Source organism: Orcinus orca, chromosome 5 (genome assembly GCF_937001465.1).
Source record: "Orcinus orca chromosome 5, mOrcOrc1.1, whole genome shotgun sequence".
NCBI classification, from domain to species: Eukaryota; Metazoa; Chordata; class Mammalia; order Artiodactyla; family Delphinidae; genus Orcinus; species Orcinus orca.
In genome coordinates, this window is record NC_064563.1 from 58507696 (window position 1) to 58526949 (window position 19254).

At 36.2% G+C, this 19254-nt stretch overlaps 1 protein-coding gene across 1 annotated transcript in view; it reads left to right on the forward strand.

The window, feature by feature from the left end:
* Positions 1-19254, forward strand: part of NAALADL2 (N-acetylated alpha-linked acidic dipeptidase like 2) — a 1061651-nt gene that overhangs the window by 946137 nt on the left and 96260 nt on the right. The window contains exon 12 of the mRNA XM_033429498.2: positions 9822-9915. Within this exon, the coding sequence (XP_033285389.1) occupies positions 9822-9915 (94 nt within the window). The remainder of the gene's footprint in view (positions 1-9821; positions 9916-19254) is intronic.

The following is a 19254-nucleotide window of genomic DNA, read 5'->3' on the forward strand; positions in this document are numbered from 1 at the left end:
TTTCTAGGTTCCACATACATGCGTTAATATACGATATTTGTTTTTCTCTTTATCACTTATTTCACTCAGTATGACAGTCTCTAGGTCCATCCAAGTCTCAACAAATGATTCAATTTAATTCCTTTTTATGGCTGAGTAATATTCCATTGTATATATGTACCACTTCTTCTTTATCCATTCGTCTGTCGATGGGCATTTAGGTTGCTTCCATGACCTGGCTATTTTAAATAGTGCTGAAATGAACATTGGGGTGCATGTGTCTTTTTGAATTATGGTTTTCTCTGGGTATATGCCCAGTAGTGGGATTGCTGGGTCATATGGTAATTCTACTTTTAGTTTTTTAAGGAACCTCCATACTGTTCTCCATAGTGGCCGTATCAATTCACATTCCCACCACAGTGCAAGAGGGTTCCCTTTTCTCCACACCCACTCCAGCATTTGTTGTTTGTAGGTTTTCTGATGATGCCCATTCTAACTGGTGTGAGGTGATACCTCATTGTAGTTTTGATTTGCATTTCTCTAATAAGTAGTGACGTTCAGCAGCTTTTCATCTGCTTCTTGGCCATCTGTATGTCTTCTTTGGAGAAATGTCTATTTAGGTCTTTTGCCCATTTTTGGATTGGGTTGTTTGTTTCTTTAATATGGAGCTGCATGAGCTCCATATATTTTGGAGATTAATCCTTTGTCCGTTGATTCGTTTGCAAATATTTTCTCCCTTTCTGAAGGTTGTCTATTCATATTGTTCATGGTTTCCTTTGCTGTGCAAAAGCTTTGAAGTTTCATTAGGTCCCATTTGTTTATTTTTGGGTTTTTTTTCCATTAGGAGGGGGATCAAAAAAGATCTTGCTGGGATTTATGTCAAAGAGGGTTCTTCCTATGTTTTCCTCTAAGAGTTTTATAGTGTCTGGTCTTACATTTAGGTCTCAAATCCATTTTGAGTTAATTTTTGTGTATGGTGTTACAGAGTGTTCTAATTTCATTTTCTACATGTAGCTGTCCAGTTTTCCCATCACCACATATTGAAGAGGCTGTCTTTTCTCCATTTTATATCTTTGCCTCCTTTGTCATAGATTAGTTGATCATAGGTGTGTGGGTTAATCTCTGGGCTTTCTATCTTATTCCATTGATCTATGTTTCCAATTTTGTGCCAGTACCATATTGTCTTGATTACTGTAGCATTGTAGTATAGTCTGAAGTCAGGGAGTCTGATTCCTCCAGCCCCGCATTTTTTCCCTAAAGAGTGCTTTGGCTATTCGGGATCTTTGTTGTCTCCATACAAATTTTAAGATGATTTGTTCTAGTTCTGTAAAAAAATGCCATTGGTAATTTGATAGGGATTGCATTGAATCTGTAGATTGCTTTGGGTAGTATAGTCATTTTCACAATATTGATTCTTCCAATCCAAGAACATGGTATATCTCTCCATCTGTTGATATCATCTTTAATTTTTTTCATCAGTGTCTTATAGTTTTCTGCATACAGGTCTTTTGTCTCCCTCAGTAGGTTTATTCCTAGGTATTTTATTCTTTTTGTTGAAATGGTAAATGGGACTGTTTCCATAATTTCTCTTTCAGATTTTTCATCATTAGTGTATAGGAATGCAAGAGATTTCTGTGCATTAATTTTGTATCCTGCAACTTTACCAAATTCATTGATTACCTCTAGTAGTTTTCTGGTGGCATTTTTAGGATTCTCTATGTATTGTATCATGTCATCTGCAAACAGTGACAGTTTTACTTCTTTTCCAATTTGTATTCCTTTTATTTCTTTTTCTTCTCTGATTGCTGTGGCTACAACTTCCAAAACTATGTTGAATAATAGTGGTGAGAGTGGACATCCTTGTCCTTTTCCTGATCTTAGAGGAAATGCTTTCTTTTTTTCACCATTGAGAATGATGTTTGCTGTGGGTTTCTCATACATGGCCTTTATTACGTTGCGGTAGTTTCCCTCTATGCCCACTTTCTGGAGAGTTTTTATCATTAATGGGTGTTGAATGTTGTCAAAAACTTTTTCTGCATCTATTGAGATGATCGTATGGTTTTTCTTCAATTTGTTAGTATAGTGTATCACATTGATTGATTTTCATATATTGAAGAATCCTTGCATCCCTGGGATAAATCCCACTTGATCATGGTGTATGATCCTTTTAATGTACTGTTGGATTCTGTTTGCTAGTAATTTGTTGAGGATTTTTGCATCTGTTTTCATCAGGGATATTGGTCTGTAATTTTCTTTTGTGGTAGTATCGTTGTCTGGTTTTGGTATCACGGTGATGGTGGCCTCATAGAATGAGTTTGGGAGTGTTCTTCCTCTAATTTTTTGGAAGAGTTTGAGAAGGATGGGTGTTAGCTCTTCTCTAAATGTTTGATAGAATTCACCTGTGAATCAATCTGGTCCTGGCCTTTTGTTTGTTGATAGATTTTTAATCACAGTTTCAATTTCATTACTTGTGATTGGTCTGTTCATATTTTCTGTTTCTTCCTGGTTTGGTCTTGGAAGATTATACCTTTCTAAGAATTTGTCCATTTCTTCCACGTTGTCCATTTTATTGGCATAGAGTTGCTTGTAGTAGTCTGTTAGGATGCTTCGTATTTGTGCAGTGTCTGTTGTAACTTCTCCTTTTTCATTTTTAATTTTATTGATGTGAGTCCTCTCTTTTTCTTGATGAGTCTGGCTAATGGTTTATCAATTTTGTTTACCTTCTCATAGAACAAGCTTTTAGTTTTATTGATCTTTGCTATTGTTTTCTTTGTTTCTACTTCATTTATTTCTGCTGTGATCTTTATTATTTCTTTCCTTCTGGTAACTTTGGGTTTTGTTTGTTCTTCTTTCTCTAATTCCTTTAGGTGCAAGTTTAGATTTTTATTTGAGATTTTTCTTGTTTCTTAAGGTAGGCTTGTATAGCTATAAGCTTCCCTCTTAAAACTGCTTTTGCTGCATCCCATAGGTTTTGGATCATTGTGTTTTCATTGTCATTTGTCTCTAGGTATTTTTAAATTTCCTCTTTGATTTCTTCAGTGATCTCTTCGTTGTTTAGTAACATATTGTTTATCCTCCATGTGTTTGTGTTTTTTACCTTTTTTTCCCTGTAATTCATTTCTGATCTCATAGTGTTGTGGTCAGAAAAGATGCTTGATATGATTTCAATTTTCTTAAATTTACTGAGGCTTTATTTGTGACCCAAGATGTGATCTATCCTGGAGAATGTTCCATGCACACTTGAGAAGAAAGTGTGATATGCTGTGTTTGGATGTAATGTCCTATAAATATCAATTAAATCTATCTGGTCTATTGTGTCATTTAAAGCTTCTGTTTCCTTATTTATTTTCATTTTGACTGATCTGTCCATTGGTGTAAGTGAGGTGTTAATGTCCCCCACTATTACTGTGTTACTGTCGATTTCCTCTTTTATAGCTGTTAGCAGTTGCCTTATGTATTGACGTGCTCCTCTGTTGGGTGCATATATATTTATAGTTGTTATATCTTCTTCTTGGATTGATCCCTTGATCATTATGTAGTGTCCTCCTTGTCTCTTGTAACATTCTTTATTTTAAAGTCTATTTTAAGTGATATGAATATAGCTACTCCAGCTTTCTTTTAATTTCCATTTGCATGGAATATCTTTTTGCCTCCCCTCACTTTCAATCTGTATGTGTCCCAAGGTCTGTAGTGGGTCTCTTGTAGACAGCATATATATGGGTCTTGTTTTGTATCCAGTCAGCAAGCCTGTGTCTTTTGGTTGGATCATTTAATCCATTCATGTTTAAGGTAAATATCGATATGTATGTTCCCATGACCATTTTCTTAATTGTTTTGGGTTTGTTTTAGTAGATCCTTTTCTTCTCTTGTGTTTCCCACCTAGAGAAGTTCCTTTAGCATTTTTTGTAGAGCTGGTTTGGTGGTGCTGAATTCTCTTAGCTTTTGCTTGTCTGTAAAGCTTTCGATTTCTCCATCAAGTCTGAATGAGATCCTTGCTGGGTAGAGTAATCTTTGTTATAAGTTCTTCCCTTTCATCACTTTAATTATATCATGCCACTCCCTTCTGGCTTGTAGAGTTTCTGCTGAGAAATCAGCTCTTAACCTTATTGGAGTTCCCTTGTATGTTATTTTTTGTTTTTCCCTTGCTGCTTTCAGTGATTTGCAGTTCCTGGACTTGGGTGGCTGTTTCCTTTCCCATGTTAGGGAACTTTTCGACTATAATCTCTTCAAATATTTTCTCTGGTCCTTTCCCTCTCTCTTCTCCTTCTGGGACCTTTATAATGTGAATGTTGTTGCATTTAATGTTGTCCCAGAGGTCTCTTAGGCTGTCTTCATTTCTTTTCATTCTTTTTTCCTTTTTGTGTTCTGCAGCAGTGAATTCCACCATTCTGTCTTCCAGGTCACTTATCCGTTCTTCTGCCTCAGTTATTCTGCTGTTGATTCCCTCTAGTGTACTTTTCATTTCAGTTATTGTATTGTTCATCTCTGTTTGTTTGTTCTTTACTTCTTCTAGGTCTTTGTGAAACATTTCTTGCATGTTCTCAATCTTTGCCTCCATTCTTTTTCTGAGGTCCTGGATCATCTTCACTATCATTATTCTGAATTCTTTTTATGGAAGGTTGCCTATCTCCACTTCATTTAGTTGTTTTTCTGGGGTTTTATCTTGTTCCTTCATCTGGTACATAGCCCTCTGCCTTTCCATCTTGTCTTTCTGTTAATGTGGTTTTTGTTCCACGGGCTGCAGGATTGTAGTTTTTCTTGCTTCTGCTGTCTGCCCTCTGGTGGATGAGGTTATTTAAGAGGCTTGTGTAAGTTTCCTGATGGGAGCGACTGGTGGTGGGTAGAGCTGACTGTTACTCTGGTGAGCAGAGCTCAGCAAAAGTTTAATCCACTTGACTGTTGATGGGTGGGACTGGTTTCCCTCCCTTTTGATTCTTTTGCCTTAGGCAACCCAACACTGGAGCCTACCTGGGCTCTTTGTTGGGGCTTATGACAGACTCTGGGAGGGCTCATGCCAAGGAGTACTTCCCAGAACTTCTACTGCCAGTGTCCTTGTCCCCATGGTGAGCCACAGCTCCCCCCGCCCACTCGCCTCTGCAGTAGACCCTCCCACACTAGCAGGTAGGTGTGGTTCCGTCTCCCCTGGGATCACTGCTCCTTCCCCTTGGTCCTGATGTGCACACTACTTTGTGTGTGCCCTCCAAGAGTGGAGTCTCTGTTTACCCCAGTCCTGTCAATATCCTGCAATCAATTCCCACTAGGCTTCAAAGCCTGATTCTCTAGGAATTCCTCCTCCCATTGCCATACTCCCAGGTTGGGAAGCCTGATGTGGGGCTCAGAACCTTCAGTCCAGTGTGTGGACTTCTGTGGTATAAGTGTTCTCCAGTCTGTGAGTCACCCACCCAGTAATTATGGGATTTGATTTTACTATGATTGCGCCCCTCCTACCTTCTAATTGTGGCTTCTCCTTTGTCTTTGGATGTGGGGCATCTTTTTTGGTGAGTTCCAGTGTCTTCCTGTTGATGATTGTCCAGCAGCTAGTTGTGATTCTGGTGTTCTCGCAAGAGGGAGTGGGAGCACATCCTTCTACTCCGCCATCTTGGTTTAAGAGCACGTTCCTCCACTTTTTGTTTTTGATGTCAAGTTTATCTTTCATCTTGTAAGTCCATTAAAATTATTATCATTATAGTCATTTTTAATACTCTTGTCTTTTACCCTTCATTTATAAGTGATTTGACAACCACCATGAAAGAGTAGAGTATTCTAAATTTAACTATATATTTACCTTTACTAATGAAATGTATATTTCCATGTTTTCCTATTCCTAATTAGTATCCTTTCATTTCAGCTTGAAGAATTTCCTTTAACTTATCTTCTAAGACATCTCCAGGTGATGAACTTCTTTACGTTTTGCTTGTCTGGAAAACTCTTAATTCCCTTTCAATTTTGAAGGACAACTTTGCTGGGTAGAGTATTTTTAGTTAGCTTAGGAGTTTTTTTCTTTCAGCTCTTTGAATATATCATCCCAGTCTCTCCCAGCCTACAAAGTTTCTGCTGAAGAATCTGCTGAAATTCTTATGGAGCTTCCTTGTATGTAACAGTTTGTTTTTTCTCTTGCTGCTTTTAAGATTTTCTCCTTGTCTTTAACTTTGACAGTTTAATATTAATGTGTCTCTATGTGGATCTGTTTGGATTCATCTCATCTGGAACCATCCAAGATTCATAGATCTGGATGTCTGTTTCTTTCCCTAGGAGAGGGAATTTTTCAGCCATTATTTCTTTTCTTTTCTTTTTCTTCTTTTTTTTTAAAGTGATCTAGTCCTACTGTTTTCCTTTTTCTTTCTTTTTTTTTAATTGAAGTATAGAGATTTACAATATTTTGTTAGTTTCAGGTGTAGTCATTATTTCTTTGAATAAGCTTTTTGCCCCTTTCTTCTCTCTTTCTTCTTCTTCAGGACCCATATAATGCAAATATTGATGTGTTTGATGATGTCCCATATGTACCTTACACTATTTTAACTCTTTTTCACTTTTTTCCTTTTTGCGCCTCTGATTCCATGAATTCCACTGCCCTGTCTCCAAGTCCATTGATCCTTTCTTCCACTTGATCTAGTCTTTTGCTGACCTTCTATTGAATTTTTCAGTTTGGTTATTGTATTCTTCAGCTCTGTGATTTCTGTTTGGTATTCCTTATTTTTCTCTCTCTTTATTGAAATTCTCATTTTGTTAATGTGTTGTTCTCCTGACTTTGGTGAGCAAATTTATGATGGTACTTTGAACTCTTTATCAGGTAAATCAGTTATCTTCATTTCATTAAAGTATGTTTCTGAAGTTTTATCTTGTTCTTTTGTTTGGAACTTATTTTTTTGTTTCTTCATTTTCTCGGATTCTCTGTGTTGGTTTCTGTGAATTAGATGAAACAGCCACTTCTTCCATTCTTGAAGAATGGTCTCATGTGGGATATGAAGCTTATCATTCAGCCCAGCCCTAGCTCTTAGTTGTATCTCAAACCTTTGTGATTGTCCAAGCCTCCTCCTTTTTTTTAGTGGCTCCCAGTAGTTGATGGTATGCTAATACCTGTTAGTGTCCCAAAGGGGAAGATCTCAGTCAACACCTACATGCAGGCTAATTAGAAACCAAACTCTCAGGGAGCAGCTTTTGAAATATGCAAATAAACAGGGAGAATGCTGAGATGGAATCTATTGGCTTCCCTGATCTCCAGGGAGGATTGCATTCTGTCCCTAGAGCTAAATTAGAAGCATGACCCTCAGGCAGCAACTTTTAAAGTATTCAAATAGACCTCTTTCAGGGAAAGGCTGGGAGATGGGCATTTTCCTCTGTACTAAGCTATAGGTAGAGAACCAAAGTGAGTCCTCTTGAATCCATTAGGAACTGTTTCTTTGTTGGCTGTAGTGTTGTATATCTCGTGGACACAGCCCTGTTGGCTTTCAGGGCTAGATGTTTTGGAGGTTTGAGCCTTGGATGGAAGTCTTAAAAGTTGGGGTACTAGATGTTGGGTCAAAACCCTTTTCTCCTAAAGGAGAAATTGGGAGTTGGGAGTTCCTTCCCTATTGTATGTCACTGTGATGGGGTGGGTTTTATGGCAGGAGTGTGTCTCAGTCTCTCTTATTCATTTCAATGTGGGTTTTTTTGCTGTTCCTCCAACGTGTAGGAGTCACTCAGCTGGATTTTTCATAGGGAATTGTTTCATGTACAGCTGTAGATTCGATGTATCTATGGGAGGAGGTTAATTTAGGAACTTCCTATGTTACCATCTTGGACCACAACCCAGTAAGGTTTATACTCAGTGGTTTCAATGCAGGATTAATTCTATCACTGTCTGCCTCTAGGCTTGGCAGGATAATTAAATGAGGTAATGAAATGAGTATAAAGCATTTTGAAAAGAATGGGGCCTTATATAAATATAAGGAAAAGTTACTTTGGCATGCCTGAATAAGAGTGAATTCCAGAATGGGCAAGAAGAGTATGCAGTATGGCTCATCTCTTCTCACTGCATGGCAAAGCATATACAAATCTCCCCCTTGCTTATGAAGCTGCAAATAAAGCTGATTTACTTGAAACATTCTATTGTAGGCCAGGTGCCTTGGAAGTCCCAGTATTTGTTGCCAGCTTCTTTTTGAGACATAGCAAGGTGACTGGTTTATATTTCCAGTTGTTCTAGCTGCCAAATGTCTCAGAAAGCCAAAACAAAACAACTTTCTTCAGCAACACACAGAGAAGTTGCCTTTCTCCTCCCTCCCCGTTCTTTCATTTTAATCTTTTGTAATGTGTGGTTTCCAGATTCCAAAAGTGTAAATGAAATATGTATGTTTTATGGTTTTTATTCTCCAGGGCAAATTGGAAAAAGAAACCATAATGCCTTTTAATCTTCTTTAAACCTTCCTTTTACAAATAATTTATTTCCAAATATCGGTGTTCTTTGCATGATTCGCTTGGGGTGGAGTGGGATAGAAACAGGATTCGTATCAACATATTGCATACAATGCTTTTTTCCTAAAGTACAGCGTAATCAAAGTAGATAGTTTCGCGGGATTTTTGTGATCATATGATGGGGATAAAACGCTGCAAAAGTACCTTAGACATTTGGGGAGAAGTGGTTGTTACATTTGGGAGAAAAATACCTCAAAGAAATAAAAGGATCTCAGAGGTGTTTCATTTTCCTACTCCTAAGAAATACATTTCCTCAAGCAGGTAGAAGAAGAACCAAATTGAATTGTACTTTCATCATGATATAAATTGTTCAAACAACTGGGAAATATAACTTTTAAATACTAAATGGAATTTGACCCTTGTTAAATATGTAGATTTGAATATTTAACATCACATTTTCCTTGTAAGTTATTTCTTTCATGTATTCTTTACCATCTCAAGTTAGTGTGCTGATTTCCCCTGTGTAGTTTCACGAGACAATGTTTTCATTCACTAACAACATTTCATAATGCATTAATAACATCAACACAGCCAGATTTCCCTGCGTGCCAGCTTCAGTGTTATAAAAGATGTAGGGACATTTGTTAAACCCAGGTAAATATTAAATATCATTTGGGGATGGGGGAGTAACAATGTCATTTGCCACCAGCCCTAAGTTCCTTTGAGATGTATAAAAATGCATATGACTCGTTCAGTCTATTAAGCAGATGCTAGTTCAGCTGTAGTTCATATGCTGGTTTTCAGACACAGTTGGAGTGCAGTGGTGGAGACATATGCATGTGTGAAAATTCCAGGTATGAGTTTGGGGGATGCCATTTAAATTTTTTTGAATTTAATTTAAACATTGATCTCCAAGATGTATAAATGTTATTAAATTTTGGAAAGCTGATTACAAATATAGCAAAGCATGAAGGAAAATAGTATGTGGATTTTAAAGGATTTTTTAAATTAAATTATATCTTACATGAAATAAATTGATCATTAATTTTGTCTGGAATTTTACTTGGTCCAATAATCAGCTATTGATTTGCAGTTGTTCTTGATTGTTTTATCATGTGACATTCTGAACTGTTTTATAAAGAATTGTTTTGAAGTTTACATATTACAACTCCTTCAACTAGGGAAGCTATTTCTTAATATTCTAGCCCAAAAGGAAGAAAATATTCTTTTTCCTTATACTATTCTGAAACATGAAAAATATACTGAAGATTTTTTTTCTTTACAGGAAAACAAAGTTTTAAAAAGTTTTAAAAGAAAAAGAGATTTTATAAAAATAAATTTACCCTCTGTGTTTTCTTACTCTAGATAAGTGTATAAAAGTGTATGAAATCATGGAAAACAAAAAAAAACCCTTAATATTAATTGCTAGTGTTTTTTTCTTTTTCTTTCAGCTCTCAGGAGAAGTGATTTTACAAATTGCCAACGAACCAGTTCTGCCCTTTAATGCTCTCGATATAGCTTTAGAAGTTCAAAACAGCCTTAAAGGTAATTTTTCTTTGAATTATAGTAATTTTAGCAAATGAATAATTCTTCAACTAATTGTGAACAAGGAATAGATAAAGTTATCCACTATCTTACTAGCTATGGCAATGTAGCATTTCCCTTCCTATAGAGGACAGTCATGAGAAGGGCTTAGAAGAATGTGGGCTACCATGTCAACAAGAATGAGGTATACCTAATATTCAGTTATTTGAAACAAGACTGGCCCAGATGTTTGTCCTTTGGGATTGGTTTCCATGAAGTATGGGCTGGGTCCATTTGACTGAAGTGTTGGCTCATCCTAGATTAAGGATGACAAAGAGGAAACCAGGAAATTATTTCCACAGTCTCTGTTTAAGTTCCTTCCTGTTTAAATCTCTCTCTCTCTCTCTACAGAATTCTAACACCACCTAATAATTATCCTTATTTTCCCTTTATCTATATACAAATCTTTCACCTAAACTTCTAGTTTGTCACCATTCACCAAACACAAAGGGCAGTATTGTAATTAAATAAATGCACCCTCCTTCTCTTCTTTGAGCCACACATCTTACTATCAGATCATTTGAAGACATGTATTTCTCAATATAAAAGCCAATATTTTCACTATAGACTTAAGCAGTAAATCTTGGAAAATGGATCACTCTAAAGAGCCAAATATCTCTAGTATCTGAAACTTTATTACTTGTATTTTAAAATTTTGACTACCTGGGTTGATTCTTAATCCAGAGACTACTACAAAACAATATTTTTCTCCCTCAGTGATTCTTATTACTTTTATTATAGTGACTGTGTAAACCATGACCTTGGGCGCAATTGAGCTGTTTAGGGCTATTTTGCGCCCATACTAAATGGCCTCATATTGCTCTGCTTTTGGTATATTTAAGCTAGTCTCTATTTTTTCTACTTTTATCAAGCTTCTTCTTTTTATTGTCATGAGTGTCACTATCCATAGCAGTTACTCTATTCTCCACTTATAATTTTCTATTCCTAGAATATTTCTTAGAAACTGAGTAATCAAATATATGGTATTTTACAAAATAAGAACAATATGGGCATAAATAAAGGGTTAAAGACTTCTGTGAATAATATATTTTTTGCAAGGATTTCTTTTAAGCAACTGTTGTATTTTTTCTGTAGACTGTTTTGCTTTTCTTTAGTTTTCATTTTTTCACTTTAAAAATGCAGTTGCTACTGCATATACTTAAAACTTACAAAGAACAAAAAGAGGAGACTATTATTTGTATTACATAAAGATTTGTTCATCTATAAAGAATAATTCTCATGCATAGAAAGGAGCCTCAAGGAGTATACTGTGAAATAGAAACATTATACAATAGAATTATGAATGATTTACAAGTTGCTTTTCTGAGTTCAAATCTACATAAATGTTTAATACCATTGTAATAAAGATATGAAGAGATATTTTAAAAATTAAACAAAGCCAGCAAAAACAATAACAATACTGTCATTTTAAATTCCAAATTCTATTTTCTTTTTAAATAATTGGGTTTATTTTTTGAATCCATAAGTAATATTATAGCATTATCATTTCTATATGAGCATTTTAAGTAATGTAGGCTACTTCTGAAGGTCAGAAAAAAAGTCCTAAAGGGTCATTGTTAGAATTATATTATTACTCTGTTTCTTTGTGGGTAGTTAGGAATCCCTTTGAAAATCCAAAGAAAAGTATGGTCTCTCTCTTCAGAAAATTACACTTGTACAAAAAGCTTTGCATATAACCCCCATAGACTTTACAGATCTCTTGAACCCATTTACTCATTCATTTAACAAATATTGAGCACCTACTGTATGCCTGGTACACTTATATGACCAAAAAAACAAAAACATAAAACCCAGCCACTAAATAAACAAATAAAACAAAATTAAAATCTCTTCTCCTGAGAAACATACATGCATGACAGAACAAAATTTGCATAAGTCAAAGCAATTTTTAAGTTAGCTTTATGCTCAAACTGTTCCCTAATATCAATCACTTTGGAGTAAATTTGCATTTTCAAAATAAGTGTTAAAGAGCAGAACTTACTGTGGTTGTATCCAGAGGAGAAACTTCGTGTGGGAATATAAATTTGAGAGCTGTCCCAAATGAGATTTCTGAGGGGTTGAGTGCGGATAGAGGACAGAAAAGGTTTAAGATTTCTGGGCACTCCTGAATTTAGAAATTGGGAAAAGGGTAATCAGAGGAGGAGACTAAGAAGGAGCAGACAAAGAGTAAGAGACAAACTCGGTGAATGTGATAACCTGAAGCCAAGTGAATAAACGCTTTCAAAGAGGAAGGAGTGATTCACTCCGTCAAATACCGCCACAGGTTAAGAAAAATTAGGACTGAGAATTGACTGCTGGATTTAGCAATTTGGAATTTGGAAGTCATTGGTGAGCTCAACAAAAACAATTTTAGTAGAATGGTATATGAAACAGTCTGATTAGAGGGGTTCAAAAGAGAATGGGAGGTAATAAATTGGGGACAGGTGATGGTAGATGGAAAGCATGGAGTTGAGAATGGTTAGCATGTTTTTATTTTGATGAGAATGATTGGATGGAGAGTGAAGATTTGATTAAGAAGAGTGAAAGGAGAATTGCTGGAATGATTTCTTTGACTAGAAGCTGCATAAGGTGGAGGACGTTGCCATAGTTATGAATGCGGTTGTCCACCCATAAAAATGTGAAGGAAGGCAGAGCATATGGCACATGGGTAGATGTGGTGCTGGGAGCTCTTCGCAAGTCTCCTTAGATTGTAAAACACAATAAAATAGTTGTTTGAGAAGGTGGTAGAGTGAATGAACTATGAAAATGGGATTAGTCTTTTGGGCAACGTTAAGCACTCAAAAGAAATATATTTTACATGAGATAATTCAACATAATTGTGTATCTTTTTCCAGCTTTCAGCTCGGGATTCAGGCATAAAGCAGGCAGAGTTGGATTTAATCAGAGCTAGGGTTTTGCTGGGAGAGGGTAATGAACTAGATAAGGTAAGGAAAAATGAGAGTGTCTGCAAAGGAGCATTCATAGCGATGGACTGATGTATCTAAACTGGGTATAGAATAACGCGAGGATGCAAAGGGAAAGAGGGTGAACATGAATAAAGGAGGATGGATAGACTTTATTTATTGGCAAAATCAAAGAATTAAGAAAAAAAATAAGCTGAAAAGACCAACAAATGGGATTATTGAAAATTTGACCATGTAAAGAGTGCAGATATTGGTAATGACAGTGTACGGGCTGAGGTATGACCATGGAAGTATGGTAGCTGATCAATAGAGGAAAAGAGGCTATGGAGAAGAGAGGCCAGACTATGTCTACATGGATATTGATATTGCCAAGAACTAAGATAGGAGTAATTTTTTTAAGAGAGAGTGACTGAGCCAGGAGCTAAAATCTTCAGAGAATGAGCAGCAACTTAGAGACACCTCATATTGTTCTTCTATGGCTAGTGGTACAAAGGGTGTGGGAGAAAAAAGAGCTACCGCCTGAGAGGGCTGCAGTGGGAGAAATGTCAACAGGGGAGAGCCAGGTTTCAGTTAAGGCAAAAAGGTAAAGAAAACGGTCTGAAAATAGATGAGACTAATAATCCTTTCTTTAACAGTTATATCTCAAAGCATGTAATTACAGGGGGAAAAAAACAAACCTCAGTCGTTCTACAATGATTTCCACTGCAGGCCAGACATGGCAAAGTCTAGATGAACCTCTCCCCAAAATCCCAGGTTCTCAGTTGGATGAGCCAGGAGCATTTTGGCTTCTTGCTGTTATATTGGACCGTTTCTTCTTTAGTTGTTAGTTATTTTTGAGTTTTGTTTCTTTTGATGTGAAACTACTTGGGTCTTCCTGTCACTTTCACTCTGAAAGATGTGGCCAGACTTGAGATGTACCCATACTAAAAAGACAAAGCAAAACAAAAATAAAAGTAACCTCCAAAATGGGCAAAAATTATTCTTTTACCATGACCTACATATAAGTATTTGATCAAGGGGATATGAGTTGTCACCTTTAAGCTATACATTTTTGTATTTTAGTTATCATGATTCAAAATTATTTGAATTATCTGTACTATAGTAAAAGGTTATTCAAATATTTGCTAAATTGTAGGCGATTTGTTTTACCTGTTCTATTTTGACTACTTTGGTTTTAACCTTATTTTTTAAATAGAATACTTTAATGTACTAATGTGTAAATAATGGACACCACTTATCAACAACTAAATAAATATTTCAGTTTCAGTTTTAACTACAATGCTAGACGACTTCATTAGCTAAATAGTGTTCCTGTAGCATGTTAAATGAAACATATAATTTTACTGCTTAATACAAGCTTTAATTGTTGATATATTTTCTTATTTTGCTATGGCAGTTAATGGTGATTAGTCTTAAATTCTCAATTACAGTTTAAAAAGAAAGACCTTCAAGGCTGAACTATAAAATACTGTTTCTCCTTACTGCAGAGAGTATAAGTATGAAGGTCTCTGAAACCCAATTGCATTTTCAACAGTGTAATTTTTACCCCTTGACAACCAGCCATCTTGTTTATTTATTACACAGTTTATGGTAGCAGCAGACCATTCTCTATCATTCTCACAACCACCAGAAAAAAGAATAATTTACCAGTGAATAATTTGTTTGAGTTGATTTATTGGTTGGTTCCTGAAAGCTCATTTTGACTGAGTGACCTTGGCTCTTAATATTTGGTCAATGCCAAGCACATAATAGTTAGAGAATGAATATTTATACATGGTGCATGGGGATATAGTGTAAATAGTGACTGATAAGATAACTGACATGCTTCAGATGTATTTGTGACAAATAAAAGTATGTCCAAAAAACGCACATACAAGGCAATGGTACGAGTTTATGGGGGCAAGGGAAGGTGTCAAGAATAAGTATCACCACACCCTTGAACCTAGAAGCTGACTAAGGAGTGAGAACTAATGACCTTACTAAGTTTACTGTTTCTCACTTTATCCACTTTTCAATGCAAAAATAGCATTTCAGAATAATTAACAACTATATAATTCTGATGCTTTTAATTTAATATCTGCTATTTTTCTTTGCCAGAATTTTAGATGTAATTATTTAGCATGATTGTAAAAACGACAAATGACCAAGTAAAGTAAAAGTCATGTTCATTTGATCTGGCTACGTACACATTTATTTAGTGCAACCAGACCCAGCAGGAAACGTAATTTCGAACTCTGTGGCTTGTTGCCACCTCCTGATTGTCTCACTAAATGTCAAATGGTTGTTGACAGCATTTCCCACTGTTCTTTAAAAAACAGGCAATGCTGATTTGATCTTTTTTTTTTTATTAGCTTTGATAATTCATTAGTGTCAATCACTTCATTTTAGGAGGAGGGATAGTATTTCAAGGTGATGATGCCACTGAGGCAAGCGCTGTGATTTCTGTTAGATTTGTAGTGTCATATTTTCAAGTGTCACTTTGGTTCTTTTCTACAATCACAAGTGATGGGGGCCCATCTAATGTCCTTTTTTCTTCTTCTTTCTGAGTAATGTAAGATGAATTTCGAAGTTTGCAAAATTAAGAGTGCACTTTATAAATTGCATGACTCTAGTCCTCAGCCCATCTGTCTCCAGTCTTGGTTTTAATGACCGCCAATTCAAACTCTGGACTGGCCTAGAGATAGTAAAGGATGGGTGCCCTGGGTACCTGGTCTGTGCTCTCCCTGAGAAATGTAAAGCAGACCATCTAAAATCCAAACAGTCCTAGGGAAAGATCTTGTTCCCATGGGAACTCTGAACCATGCTAGATTTTTTGTGGTCTGAACTGGCATTTCTGGAACTGACTTTTTGTGTGACAAGGACTTAAACTCAAAAGCATTCTCTGAGAAGTGTCTTACATTGCTTGCCCAAAATGATGGAGAAATTTGATAAGAGATTAGCCATTTATTGGGTACAAATTCCTGAAAATATGCTCAGTTTTAATCCCCATTGTATTTTTGTATGGATTCTGACTACATAACTATATTAAAGATTGTATTTCACTTACTGATATTCCACATCTCATCCAAGAAAGATTTGAGACAGCTGGGTCTGCAACAAACCTGGTTGTCTCTATGTCAGTGTTTGTCTCCTGAAACTAGTTTTTCTTTCTCCCCATTTCTCTTTGAACTCATATTTTCATTGCATAATGTTCCTTAATTCTTACCCTAAGCATGGTGTCCCTTTTGTTTTCCTCAGAGTTATACTTTCTTTGCTTTTGTTTACTCCTATCTCACAATTTGTTGCTATTCATACAGCTTTCCTTTGTGATCATTGTTTTCTTCCCTGCTCTGAGTACTTCATCCAAATCTGTTTAAAGTTTTCTTTCACTGTCTACATTTCACGTGTCACTACATTGATTGAAATACGTTAATCACTTATCATTTTTACTAGTCTCTCATCATAATAATGCTCTATTGCATTATGATTTTTTCTTTTGAATTTTTGTATGCACATTTCTTCCACCATCCATCTTCCAGACTCACAGATGTAGAGAACAAACTAGTGGTTACCAGTGGGGAGAGGGGAGGGGGGATGGGAGTAAGAGGTACAACCTATTATGTAACAAATAAGCTACAAGGATATATTGTACAACACAGGGAACATAGTCAATATTTTATAATAACTATAAATGGAGTATAGCTTTTAAAAATTGTGAATATCTATATTGTACACCTGTAACTTATATAATATTGAATAGCAATTGTACTTCAATTAAAAAAATGAGGCAGAAGGCTAGTAAGAATTTTTATATGCACATTTCTTCATCTGTCTTCCAGTTGTCTCTCTGCTTGTCCTTCTCTGTTTATCCTTTCTCCCTAGAAGTACGGTCCTCCTGAGATGTGGGATTGCCTTCTACCAGGACTGGGACACCAGAGGCCCCACAGCATTCAGGATATGGTCCTCTTCCTTGAGGCGTCTTAATGGTTCAGATAACCAGTGCAGCCTTATATGAGCTTAAGGCTTAAATATTAACGTCATCTTGGGCATGTGCCTGCCTGAGATATTACCAGGGAGTTGTTTCCATATGCTTTTTATGCTAAGAGAAATATTTGAGACTTTTCAGTTGTCTTGACAGGTGAAACGCAGATAAAAATAATGATAGTTACAATCTCAAAAATACTTTAAATTATAGTAAGTGCTGAAAACTGTGAAACTCCTAAGCATCCAGCTCAGTGAATTTTCTCAGCTTGCAAACACTTGTATTGATCGAGACACAGAAGAAAAGCCAAATTCCAGAGCTTCCCTGAGCCCTTCCTAATCTCAACCTGGCTCTGCTTCCCAAAGGCAAACACTGCCAAACACTGAAGACTAATTTTTCCCTTATAAAGGAAGACTTTACATTTTATAAGATGGAATGATATGATGATGTGCATTCTTTTGAACGTAGCTTTGACCTACATATGAGTGTGAGGTTCATACACGTTGTTGCATGGAGATGCAATTTGTTTCCACTGCTGTGCAGTCTTCCATTGTATGAACAAACTGCAGTTTGGTTATCAGTTCTACCGTGAGGTACAGTTGGGATGCTCTCAGGCTGAGGTTATTACGAACAATGTTGCTGTGATCAATCTCCTATGTATCTCTTAGTGCACGTGCATACCCCTTGCTGGATCATAGGGTATGTGTATGTCTAACCTCAGCAGATACTGCCAAAAAGATTTCCAAAGTCGCTGTAGCATTTTCTTCAATTTTACCAATAAGAATTTTGATCACTTTACATGAAGTTTCTGTCTTTTTCTTATGAATTTGTAAATGATGTTGATGTATTCAGACAAGTCTATATTGAATATATTAATTGAAAATAAATAACATATTTATTGAAAATTTATTGAAATACAAATCTGAGGGCTCAGCTGGGGCAGAGTCATCTTAACTTAGTTGCCTGGTTGTTGGCAGGATGAAGTTCCTCTTGAGCTTTTTTTTTTTTAAGCTTACATTAATTTTATTTTATTATTATTTTTAAATCTTTATTGGAGTATAATTGCTTTACAATGGAGTGTTAGTTTCTGCTGTAAAACAAAGTGAATCAGCTATATGTATACATATATCCCCATATCTCCTCCCTCTTGCGTCGCCCTCCCACCCTCCCTATCCCACCACTCTAGGTGGACACAAAGCACCGAGCTGATTTCCCTGTGCTATGTGGCTGCTTCCCACTACCTATCTATTTTATATTTGGTAGTGTATATAGGTCCATGCAACTCTCTCACTTCATCCCAGCACAATTCCCCTTCCCTGTATCCTCAAGTCCATTCTCTATGTCTGTGTCTTTATTCCTGTCCTGCCCCTAGATTCTTCAGAACCATTTTTTTCTTTTTTTCTTTTTTTGTATATTCCATATATATGTGTTAGCATATGGTATTTGTTTTTCTCTTTCTGACTTACTTCACTCTGTATAACAGACTCTAGTTCCATCCACCTCACCACAAATAACTCAATTTTGGTTCTATTTATGGTTGAGAAATATTCCGTTGTATATATGTGCCACATCTTCTTTATCCATTCATCTGTTGATGGACACTGAGGTTGCTTCCATGTCCTGGCTATTGCAAATAGAGCTGCAATGAACATTGTGGTACATGTATCTTTTTGAATTATGGTTTTCTCAGGATATATGCCCAGTAGTGGGATTGCTGGGTCATATGGTAGTTCTATTTTTAGTATTTTAAGGAACCTCAATACAGTTCTCCATAGTGGCTGTATCAATTTACATTCCCACCAGCAGTGCAAGAGGATTCCCTTTTCTCCACACCCTCTCGAGCATTTATTACTTGTGGACTTTTTGACGATGGCCATTCTGACCGGTGTGAGGTCAGAACTACAACGGCCTCATTGTAGTTTTGATCTGCCTTTCTCTAATGATTAGTGATGTTGACCATCCTTTCATGTGTTTGTTGGAAATCTGTATATCTTCCTTGGAGAAATGTCTATTTAGGTCTTCTGCCCATTTTTGGATTAGGTTGCTTGTTTTTTTGATATTGAGCTGCATGTATATTTTGGATATAAATCCTTTGTCAGTTGATTCATTTGCAAATATTTTCTCCCATTCTGAGGGTTGTCTTTTCGTCTTGTTTATGGTTTCCTTTGCTGTGCAAAAGCTTTGAAGTTTCATTAGGTCCCATTTGTTTATTTATGTTTTCATTTCCATTTCTCTAGGAGGTGGGTCAAAAAGGATCTTGCTGTGATTTATGTCATACACTGTTCTGCCTATGTTTTCCTCTAAGAGTTTGATGGTGTCTGGCCTTACATTTAGGTCCTTAATCCATTTTGAGTTTATTTTTGTGCATGGTGTTAGGGAGTGTTCTAATTTCATTCTTTTACATGTAGCTGTCCA